The 11,954-nt window shown below is 38.6% G+C and overlaps 1 protein-coding gene across 4 annotated transcripts; it reads right to left on the reverse strand.

Moving 5' to 3' along the window:
* Positions 1 to 718: 718 nt before the first annotated feature.
* LOC108997681 (aspartyl protease family protein 1-like) lies at positions 719 to 11,690 on the reverse strand. Of its 4 annotated transcripts, none has more exons than XM_035683045.1 (10): positions 11,118 to 11,690; positions 10,576 to 10,717; positions 9,845 to 10,080; positions 9,166 to 9,390; positions 8,845 to 8,980; positions 8,681 to 8,754; positions 8,494 to 8,593; positions 8,357 to 8,417; positions 993 to 1,064; positions 719 to 888 (listed from the first exon to the last, which is right to left on the reverse strand). In XM_035683045.1, the coding sequence occupies exons 1-10, from the start codon at positions 11,420 to 11,422 to the stop codon at positions 755 to 757; spliced, it is 1,485 nt and encodes a 494-aa protein (XP_035538938.1). In that variant the 5' UTR covers positions 11,423 to 11,690; the 3' UTR covers positions 719 to 754. The 4 variants fall into 4 exon arrangements, with proteins under 4 accessions (XP_035538938.1, XP_035538939.1, XP_035538937.1 ...); XM_035683044.1 differs by lacking the exons at positions 719 to 888; positions 993 to 1,064 and adding exons at positions 7,099 to 7,481; positions 7,567 to 7,638; XM_035683046.1 differs by having other exon boundaries at positions 839 to 1,064.
* Positions 11,691 to 11,954: the final 264 nt, after the last annotated feature.

An 11,954-nucleotide genomic window follows, 5' to 3' on the forward strand; every position in this document is an offset into this window, starting at 1 on the left:
TTGACTCGTAAATAAGAAAAATTTGACCTAAACATTACTCAAACACAATATTTATCTATTTCAAATTTTAAACTTTTCATCTAATAATTACCTAATAATTACTCAAACACAAAAATCAATTCAACTTTTACAAAATTCAAAACAAAAATTATACTAAAAAATTATATTTAAACAACTTTTCAACTTTATCTATTCACTTTCAAAAACTATCTTCACTCAAACTATTTCACCATTATTCATAAAATTTTGAGATACTTTAAGCATCCAAACATGCCCTTAAACATTAAGAAAACAGTTCTAATTAAGGAGAGGGATCTATCAATAAAAAGTATACATTCATGCACAACAAAAAATAAATTAATTAATCCCATTTTCCACCTTCTGCCTGCATTGATAGAGAGTGAAAGATAGCTCGCTGAATATTATTATTTTTCCAAATCTTTTATAGTATCTAAGAGAGGAGATATCCATTATTTCAGCCTGGAAAATGGAATTAATAGCAATGCTGCAAAATCACAAAATTTAAACTCAGAAATTAACAACGGTTTCTGCCTATAATAATAATAACAAAAAAAAATTATATTACGTATAATCCAATGTTCAAATTAATGCCACTAAACACCAAAAACAGGAAGCCAACAAACAAGGCTTCCAATACTTTTTGTGTGCCAAAAGGAAAAGAAAATGCCTCCAAATGGGGTTCTGTATTCCCGGGGTTTGGTTTCAAGAAAACCTCAGCATATAAAAAGAATGATCAAACAAGAGCTAAATATGAAACAAGACGAATCGTGAGTGTGCAAGTAAAGGACTTCCACTTGGGTGAATGATTCGCCACAGGAGAGTGTGATGGTGTGGTAGGCAGAATGTTCGAATTCTCATCATTGTAGCCTGATGACAGCAAACCTCATTGTAACCACTTAAAGAGCACACAGGGGGAAGCAAAATTTGCATGTTGCGGAAAAATAAAGGAAAAGAACAGGAATTTCACTGACAGTTTGAGTCCTTCCAACCCAATACCATCTTCTCACGATCAAAAACTAGGTGATAACCAACCATGAAGTTTTCTGGATGAAAATAAATAAATTCAAGCTGTCCGTGGCAATTCCCGCCAAGAATATCCAGGTATAAGTGGCAAGGAATAAGATCCTCCTTTAAATCATACAACACATGGAATATTTTGGCTTGGCCATCCTTCTTATAATACCATGACTGAAATACTCCATATTTTGTATATCAATTTTAAATGAAATAGAGTATTTAAAGTTCCAAACTTGTTCGATGATACAATGATTGAAGAAACCACGTTTATTGTTTCTCATGCAAAGAATAGTGTCTGATTAAATGTGTAATTTCAACCCACACATTTATAATACCTTACTGTATAAAATCTCTCCAAATTAGAGACTACTAAAGATGTGCCCGAGCATAATGATTTTTAACCATCATGGAGTGACTATAAGTTAGAGCAGGAAGTCAACACAGCTAAGGCCATAAATCTTCTGTCAACTGCTTCCTAAGAGGTGGTGGAGGAGAAGTTTGTGCAGTCCGTGCCTACTTCGGAGTAGGGGGAACAAGTATATGTTTCACCTCGGTGGAATAGAAGAAGAAAATGGAATAATTGTTAAGAGATTTGGGAACGTAAGGGGGATCCGAGTCCGATGATGCTCAACTGACAGATTCGAAATGGCACAACACTACCTCGAGAAGGAAGATCGGCACAAAACCGGTGGGCAAAGATGAAGATTCGTCAATTCCATATTTTATTATTTGGTCAGCCTTTTTTACCTTAGCTATTTAAGCCCGGCTTGTGGGCTTCAGAAGATATATTCGATTTTTATAAATAAACTCTAATCTCAAAGTCTATCTCAAGAGTTTTCTCTCTATTTGCATTTTTCTCAATCTCAATCTCAATCTCTAGCTTTCGTTACTTAGCTAGCCCTCAAAATAGTTATTATTTTCCCCAGCTTCAGTTGGCATTAGAGCTTTAATGTTGTACTGGGGTGATTTATCATTAGTTTTGATGGTAGAGATCGTGGTCGGCGTGGGCAGGTTTCGATTGAGGAAGTCCCTCACTAATATCATAACGTACAGGATGCGATGATTGTAGAGGCAGATAGCAGAATTATCCTAGTGTCTAGAGACACAAACTCTGGATGGTTATGGTCAATATTCTGACTCTAGTTTCGATAACCCGTATCACAATCGTGCTCCATTTCGGGAGTATTGTGGTAGGAAGGAGCAAGGTGAAGACCTAGGCTTCAAAGTTGATCTTCAAGAATTTACTAGTACTCCGCAGGATGAGGGCTTCATTGATTTATTACACGAGGTGGAGCATATTTTTTGTTATAAGGATGTCCCAGATTATATGAAGGTGAAACTAGTCTCCATCAAGTTGAAGGGCTGAGCGTCTGCCTGGTGGGAGCAGTTGAAGCAATCTTGAGAGCAACAGAGCAAGGCCAAAATTGGCGATTGGGAGAAGATGAAGGGTCAATTTTTGCCCTTTCGGATATAATCAAACCTTGTTTTAACGACTTTACACGTTAAGGCAGGGAGCAAGCTCCATTGATGATTACACCAAGGAGTTCTATAAGTTAGTGGCCCGAAATGATCTCCAAGACTAAAGAGTACATGGAGGCATGGAATTTGGGGGGTTTGCGACAGCCTTAGCAGGATGTCCTCAGCCTCCACTCTCTATGGAGTGTTTTTGAGGCCTATCAACATGCTTTGATCGTAGAGAAGCAGCAAACTAGGCCACCTGGGCCTTAGGAGTGACCAGAACACACATGGGGGGTTCGTTCGGAGGAGACTCACCTTGTTCAGCAGTCAACTCAAGGTCAGAGTTCAAACATCACTAATATTCGGTGTTTCAGATTTGGGGAGCCCAGTTATAGGGCAACGGAATGCAGAAAGTCTGCCAATAAGAAGGGGAAAACTTTCTAATTAACGAGGATGACAGGGAGTATGATGAGGACATTGGAGAACCTGTCTTTGACAAGGACAACAATGAAAGGGATGTTTTGTACGATGATGGTAATAAGACCCTTGTTGTCAAAAAAATTTATTAACTCCCAAGAGTGATTCGGGAGAAGAATGGGTGAGGATTAATATTTCTCACACTAATACTTGGGAGAAGATTGGGCGAGGACTAATAAGATTGGCAGTATGATTGAAGCGTGGTTCATGATGAGGACAAAAACACCTATTCCCTTAGCATTAAAGGGAAAAAATGTCATTTTAGCACCTCGTAGAGAGGGAGTTGTTTTTGCTCCAGCTGCTGAATAAGAAACCAATCTTCTGTCTCTGGCTAGGTTTTGGGAAGAGGTGAAGAAAGAGGGCATGGTGTTCACCTTGGTGCCATGTGACAACAGTGGCAGGGGGTATCGTGATTTACTGCCAAAAGTGCAGCATATACTATCTGAGTTTGCAGATCTAATGCCAGAGGACCTTCCCCCTAGCCTTCCACCCATGAGAGATATACAACATCAGATTGACTTGGTGCTGGATCCAGCTTTACCCAACAGACCAGCATATTGCCTTAGCCCCAACAAATCCGAGGAGTTGCAACGCCAAGTATTGGAGTTGTTGGAGAAGAGCTATATCTGTGAGAGCATGAGCTCATGTGCAGTCCCTGCCCTGCTGGTGCCCAAGAAAGATGGTTCGTGGCGTATGTGTGTGGATAGCAGAGCCATCAACAGGATCACCATGAAGTACAAATTTTTGATTCACTGCTTGGATAACATGTTGGACTAGTTGTCAGGCTCTAAAGTAATTTCCAAAATGGACCTTAAGAGCGGGTATCACCAGATCAGGATACGCCATAGCAACGAATGGAAGACGAAGTTCAAAACCCAACATGGTCTATACAAGTCGAGTTGATAGTCATGCCTTTCAGATTGTCCAATGCAAATTATTATTGGCCCAAATTGACAGGTGACGTTGCACGTTTTGTGGCGAGATGTTTTGTTTTCCAAAGAGTGAAGGGGACCCTCACCAATGCTAGGCTTTACACTCCATTACCTGTACCTGAAGGCCCATGGCTTGACGCCAGCATGGATTTTGTCTTGGTTTTGCACCGAACCCAACAAGCCATGGATTCAATCTTGGTTGACTGATTTTCCAAGATGGCCCATTTTGTAGCTTGTGGAAAGACTATGGACGCCACACAAATTGCCCATCTTTACTTCAAGGAGATTGTTTGCCTGCATGACATCTCTTGGTCCATCACCTCCGACTAGGATACGAAGTTTATGAGTAATTTTTTGAAGAGTTTGTGGGAAAAAATGGGGACAAAGCTGCACTTTAGTAGTGCCTACCATCCCCAAACAAATGGACAGACTGAAGTGGTGAATCGTAGTTTGGGCAACCTTCTAAGGAACTTGGCCTGTACCAAGCCAAAACAGCAGGACCTCATCTTATATTAGGCAGAGTTTGCTTACAACCAATCCAAGAACAGGACTACACAGTTGAGCCCATTTGAGGTTGTGTACGGATAGAATCTGTCGGGCATCTTTGACTTGACCCTCGTTCCACATATTGGTCAACTGAATGTTTCAAGGCCATGGATGCGTCACCCCTAGTTGGTGCAAGCACTGTTGTGGGCCTCACTACACCCAATCAATGCATGCAACACTGTGAATGGTGAAGTACTTAGTGTGTGCACACAACGTCATCTTCGATGTAGCACCATGGGTAGCATTGCACCCCGATGGTGCTCATGGTGCCATGGCAGGTCACTTAGGCCCTCTAGTATGGGTGATCCTCTTGCATCCATGTCGATTTGGGAAGATGAAACAGCAAAAAAGAATTACCATAAACCGCGTATCAAAAATCAAATCGAGAACAACTTACTTGTGCTCTAATACAAATGTTAGAAATTCTAGATTGGAGTACATAGTGGAAGCGTTTACCTCTTGTGGCAAACTCCAGATCCGATGTACTTTTTTTTATGGAATTTTCCATCATTGTTGTTCATCCAAATTCATCCTCTTTAAGGGTGAAGTGTGTCACATGGTAAAAACCAAGACAACAATCACATACTGTACAACCTAAATGCTGAGACTAGAGAGACATATTTGAGAAAGTGATTTTCACTCTGTGTTCCTCTTAAAATGGAGAGGGAGAGGAGGGGGCTAACTATATAGCCAACTCCAAGTAACCTACCGGTCGACATTTAAGTCCAGCCATAAGTGGTGAGGATGCTATTTTTATTCGCCAAAGCATGACAGCTACATTATGTCAGCATATGAAGGGGGAGGGTTGCCCACTATGGGTACCTCTCTTTTTTATGACAATCATGAACAAAAGCATGATCACTCAAGGTACAATCATTTCACAGTAACCACTCAATTGTACACAACTGAGAAATCACCTCAAGCAAAAAAGTTCAAACTGGAGAAAAGAATGCTTAATAACTAACATTAACACCCTTTGCATGAACTATTCAAACAAAGAAAAGAATACCCAGTACGAAAGAGCAGGCTTATAGGACACAAAATTTGAAGCAATTATGTCCAAACCAAGATCATTTGCAGAGAAATTTAAGGATACCCAGTTCAAACCTCAAGTAAACTTATCTAAATTTGGCATAGATCAGAAAGCTTGTGTGAACCATCTATAAAGGAAATAAGAGAGGTTATATTTTTGTACTATCTTTAGGTTCCCCAGAGTGCTAGAAAGCTTGCGCTAGGTCATTTTAGCTTTTAGGTTTCAACCACTAAACCTAGAAGATAGAACTTTAACCTACCTCTCTCTTTGCTGTCCCTCAGTCCTCTCTCAAAGCAAGAAAGAACCTTTTCTGTATTCTACAAGAGGAAAGACAAAGAGAAGCCGAGGAAGAATCCCTGCATGAGGAACAACTGGTTAAGCGTCAAAACCCCAAATAATGAACTGAACAAATCAAGTAAAACCATAAATAAAATTAATCTCAAATTTAAGCCAAAACTATAAAAACTAAACCCACAAAAAATATAAAAAAAAATTCCAAAGACTATGCATCTGAGATGAATATTTCCTATAGACCTTGAACACACTGACCTTCCTGCTTTTCTAGTCAAGATTGTTCAATTGCTTCCTCAACTTTGGTCCACGACCACCACACAAAGCAAATCATGGGACCAAATGGGAGCATGCTTCACATTACTCCCTGAAAACGTAGCACATCTCCTTGTTCAATGACAAAAAAAAAATCAATCTCTGTAGTTGATTGAGTGGTCAGCAGAGGAGAGCCGCCATGGAAGCTGCGATCCTCAGAGCAAAGGAGATATGGAAGCTCTGCATATCTCAGATTTTAGTATGAAGAAAAGAAACAGGTACCATCTGAAGCTATATTAATGAACTTGAGAGGAGTCGTGCAACAGGCATGGACCCATGCACAGACAATGTGCATGGGCTAGAATGGCAATGCCACTGCCACATTAGCGTATCATTGACAGTGCTGATGTGGCATGCCGTGTCAGAACAGCTGTGGTAGTGCCACTTGGCATTGCCACATCAGCCCATGCAAGGGTCTGCGCACTTATCATTTCTGAAAAAGTAAAAGACAGAAAAGCAGAGTAGCAGCTGAAGCATACATGGGCACACCAAATGTAAACCTGTCATTCGATGACCAAAAGTAACCACCATATAACTTGAAATGCTTCCAGTACTTTCTGTTAAGATCTTAAAATCCAAACAAAATGACTGAACAGCCCACCAGCAAACTGAGCATGACAACTAATGGGCGCAAAAATGCCATTCAACGGCCAAAAGCAAACTATAGGCTAATTAAAAAGACTGAAAACATGAAAAAAGAAGTGCCTATTCCACGAAAATACCAAACAGGCACAGAATGGTCATCTTGCACATGAAAGGTTGAGACCAAAAAACCATCAACTAAAATATTTCTTACACACCACAATAACTTCATATTATAATCAACACAACGGTAAAATGTCCGCACAATTTCAAGAAAAATAATGCACATGAGCAGCATTGCAATTTTATTGTTTATCATAGGGTATGGACTGCGGAGATCTTCAATATTTCAGCCTGAATTGGTTTCTGCTTACAGTAATTATAAATATCTTTATTATGTTACTTGCAACCCAATGCTCAAATTAATGCTACCGAACACCAAGGAGGCCAACTGGCCTTCCGATTCTTATATAGCCTATAGTGTGACAAAAAATAAAAAATAAAAACAATGCTTCCAAGAAATATAATGAATATCAGTACATGTATATATTTATATAGTACAGGGGTTGGGAGAGCCTCACAAAAGAAGAAGAATGATCAAACAATAGCAAAAAAAGAAAGAAGAAGAATTGTGACTGTGTAAGTAAAAGACTTCAACTTGAATGAATAACTGGATGGTGCTGCCGCAGGCATATGAGAATTGTTTGCATTGCCTTCCGTGGTTACTGGGATAACAGGACGAACAGGGGAAACCGCAGAAGATGGTGATGGGCTGATGGGTAGAGTGTTAGAACTGTCATCATTGTAACCTGGGGACAGCAAGTCAAATTATAGCAACTTGAACTCACCAAGAGAATAGAAATCTGCACATTAGAAAGAAGGAACCACACTCACAGTTTGAGTCCTTCCAACCTAATATCATCTTCTCACGATCAAAAACTATATGATAACCACTCATGAAGTTTTCTGGATGAAAATAAATAAATTCACAACGTAAGTGGCAACTTGTCAATTCAAACAAGTAAGGATGCATGATGGTTTTCCGTTATACATGAGGCTTGTTCAAGGAGGCAATGATGAAAGAAAATATATCTTTTTCTTGTGCAAACATTAACTCCTGGTTTAAAGACTGCACAGCCTACGCTGACAAGCCTCCCATAATTTTTTTTTTGATAAGTAAAACAAGCCTCCCATAATTCAAACTCACATTAATAATATCTTGCTGTATAAGGTATAATGATTTTCAACCATCATAGAGTGGCAATACAAATCTAAAAAGGAAGGGAGTACTGGACCAGGAGGCTGAATATAGTCATGGTTTTTAAATTTCTAATTTTCTATGTATTAAAGTAATAGTAGACAGAATGAGTGACTTTGCAGATCTATCTGACTCACCCAAAAGCAGCAACTACCCTCATATAGTTAAAGGAAAATAACCGCTCACATACTTCTGTGCTCTTCTATCACTTCAGAATTCATTATCTTAAGAGTTTCAGACAGTAGAAGGATACGTAGAATTTCCACAACAATGTAGTTAAATCACCTAAAGAGATATATGCACAAAGTCTAAATTCCAAAACGACAGAAAAAAAATGAAATTGTGTAGTCATTAACACAAAGAGGTTTTAAAACAAACAAAACTCTTCTTGAGCTACAAGCAATTTATCAATAAATAGATACTCACGTCCTATGATGTTTATATCTTCACTTTTGAGAAGAGCCAGACAATACAAATGTCCACCCTCCTGGAGATCATAATATCAAACTTTAGAATAACTCAACTAGGAAAAGGAAATTAAAGTTCTAGAAGTGAGATCATACCGGAGTTGGGATCGATGCAGTTGGATGTTTGACAAAATAGTTGTCTCCACCTTTCATTGTCAGATTCATATTAGGGATTTTAAAGGTGCTTTGGTTTGCACTGCATATAAAGTGGATTCAGTGCCTCAGAGTTGAAAGGGTGAAAATAATACAAAATAGGAACAGGGTTTTCTTTAATATAAATTACCGTAATTCATAACAGTATTCAAAGGGGATCACCGAATCAGGTGAATTCCGCTTTTCTTCAACCTTGGAATTGAACTGAATAGCAACATAAATCATAGATACTCAGATCTTATAAAATAAAAATTCCCAATAAATAACATGGAATAGCGTATTTAAAGAACTTACAGTCTCAGAAATAAAAGTATAAGCCGGGTCACTTAGGTGTGTGAAAGCTGTGCCAGAGTCAAAGATGGCACTGAACTCCAGCTCAGAAGAATTGCTTCCCACAGTTATTCGAGTGATGCTGATGTTATAAGATGGACTGACAAGAAGTTACCAAAGGAAAATTATTACAAGTAGCATACGATTCTGATCAAACATAAATTTATTTGCAATATCAAGAAGTGCCAGTGAACACCCAATCGGCATCGACCCTGGTATTTCAAGGGTGAGATACGGGGTTTGAATCCCACCATCCCCATTAACTAACAAAACAAAAAGACTTACTGTGATTGCCGAACATTGAATGGTGTTTCACTTTGGTCTGAGCTGCCATTAAATCCAAAATTGATTCTCCCAACCCCATCAAGTCCAAAACACAAAGCAAAGGAATTTGACGCTAGCCTATTTTTTGCTAAGATGCTAGGTACAGATATATCTTGCATGCCAAGCCCAAACAGACCGTTTGGTGCTGCACCCATCAAAAAAGTACCTGTCTGAATTTGACCACAACTGCAAATAACTACATATTAGACAAGGGGGGCCACAAATAAACAAAATTTTGCAGAACAAATCTGACCACCAGGTAAAAACCAAGAGGTCACTTCAAGGAAGAAGAGGGTAATGCTGTCACATCAATGAAGGAGATAAAAAGAATTGATGATCATGTTAAATTAAGGTTTATATGTTTCTGGTACCATAACTGACCCCTCTAGAGGTTTCTGATATGTTGGTGATCACCTACTCCTCCCACGGGAAATTTTCACCTTCTCTTTTTTTATATAAATAGATATTTGGTGATCACCTACTGCCCCCAATGATGGCAATACAACAACTTGAGAGTCCTCATGAAAATCATTCCTACTAGAGGAGAACAAACAACAAAGCCATACCAACTCTAGATTCATCACCCAAATGACAAGCCATACCAATGTTTTTGGTAGTAAGTGAAGGAAGAATAGTGTACCCAAATGTAATCCGAGCATCAACAGCTTTTGATTGATCATCATCTGTAACTAAGCGCAAAACATCCTCTACCAAGATCCCAGTAGATGAAGTATTGCTAGAAAGATACACAATTTTATAACAACAATTACTACTTGCTGAAGAGCATTGATCACTTGGTCTGCACAGGGTGCTGTCGCTGGATAATTTTTCACTTGTTGATGAATTATTAGGGCTGTAGATGTTGAATTTTATTTCCTGCTTGATAAAAGAGTAATTATAAAAGAATTCAGGACTCGAAGAAAGCTTCTATCACCACCCATTCACAAAATTACCAAATACGTGGAAAACATAAGACCACAGAGCTAATGAATAATTAAAGCTTGTCCTATAGTCATACATTTGGTAGAATTTTCAGGGTGTGGCAAAGAAAATTTGACATATATTGAGTAAAGACTAAAACAGTTTCGCAAGTATTTGTTAATGATTTGGAAATTTGAGTTGCTTTCCCCTTCATTCAAAAGCTCTCATTTTACAAAGGTGCATGATTATAGTAAATTCAACAAAGTAGCGGGAAAGTCCAGATAATAGTTGTAACTTGTAAGCATGACTGCAGCAAGAGATTGACACAGGCTGAAGAAAAAATCATTGTTATGATAAATAATAACCATATCCAGATAGCAGTTGAAACAATATTTATAACAGATCATGATTCCAAGCAAATAAAAAAAAATTCAAAGTACTACATCATACATCTCCAGATGATGTCTGCAAGCCAGTAACGCAGCCACCTTTCTTACAATCGCATGGTAGCCAGAACAAATTACTGCCTGTGTCTAATGCCACCAAAAAGGATAAACTTGGTGTCCCCACAGAAACATTGGCATAATGCAAACTGAAACACCACGAAGATAGAAAGCAATGGTTAGTTATTAGAAAAGTGACACGAAGAGAATCCCATAAAACTTTCATTCCAAGTTTGGTGAACAAGAAAATCGAGGGAAATTTCAAACCAAACAAACAAATCCGAAACTTTCTCAACGAGCGATACGCTTTAAGAACTCATTTTCCATATCCATCAATCAATAAGAAAAAAAGGACGCCTAAGAACCCACAAAAGAAAAATCTTAACTTATTGGAGACAAAAAAAAAGTGCTACCAAATAGGTCCTTCCATCACCATTTGAGCTAATGTAACCAAGAAATCATATCCAAATTCTTCAAAAGCCCAAAGTTTTTTTTTTTAAGAACTAATATACACACACACACACATTAGGAGTTCATCAAAGATCGTACAATCCCAAAGAGCGGGAAAAGAAAGTGTCGTTTCCACTGGCGAAAGTGAGTAGCGAGGACTGGCCGTAGCTGGCGGCGAGGTGACGGGCGCGAATTAAGCGGTCACGGTAGGCCATGAGAACGTAGTAGTCTAAGCTTCCCTTCTCGGGGAGGTCATCGAGGCCGAGAAATCCCTTAACGGGATCGGAGAAGCGGTGGTGGATGTCGAAGCCGAACCTGAAGCCATAACAGATCCGGGAACCCAAACCGAAAAAGAAAACGAATAGTAAGCATGAACAAAAAGAAGTAAAGGGAGGCCAAGCCATGCTTTAGAAGTCGACGCTGCTGCTGCTGCTACTGCTGGAAAAGCGAATCTAGACATACATATGTAGAAAAAAAAGAAGCCGCCAAAGTGAAGATATTTATTATAGACTGGAAACTAGGAAGCAACTAGCGAGAGATGTAGACAGTACGGGGTGGATTGGGGAAGCAGGTTGGTAACTTGGCACTCCAAGAGTAAAAAATCGTTCTACTGCTGAGTGAGAAAGAAGGATCCCACTTTTTGTGGACTCGCATTCACAAGAGATAACAGGTTAGATCGACTCCCGTTGAATTGAAATAGAGAAGAAAGATCCTTTATTTTATAGAAAATGCTAGTTCAACCTATAAAAACATCGATAAAAATGATTTATTGATTATTTTTTTAATTTTTTTACTTAATAATTAGTAAAATAAATATTAATGAATAAATTTTTTTTTTTATTTTTTAAAAATGTTTAAAGATATATAAAAAATAATTAAAAATAGAAGAAAAAAATAAAAAAGTGAATTTGCACTTATCGGTTGAATTATTTGGTT

This window comes from Juglans regia, chromosome 11, assembly GCF_001411555.2.
Source record: "Juglans regia cultivar Chandler chromosome 11, Walnut 2.0, whole genome shotgun sequence".
NCBI lineage: Eukaryota > Viridiplantae > Streptophyta > Magnoliopsida > Fagales > Juglandaceae > Juglans > Juglans regia.

Coding starts and splice junctions, on each gene's coding strand:
- LOC108997681 (XM_035683044.1), bottom strand. CDS start 11,422: ATGGCTTGGCCTCCCTTTACTTCTTTTTGTTCATGCTTACTATTCGTT. Junction 10,718..11,117: donor TTTTCCCGCTCTTTGGGATT/GTACGATCTTTG, acceptor GTGGTGTTTCAG/TTTGCATTATGCCAATGTTT. Junction 7,639..8,356: donor AGATATAAACATCATAGGAC/GTGAGTATCTAT, acceptor ATTTTCATCCAG/AAAACTTCATGAGTGGTTAT.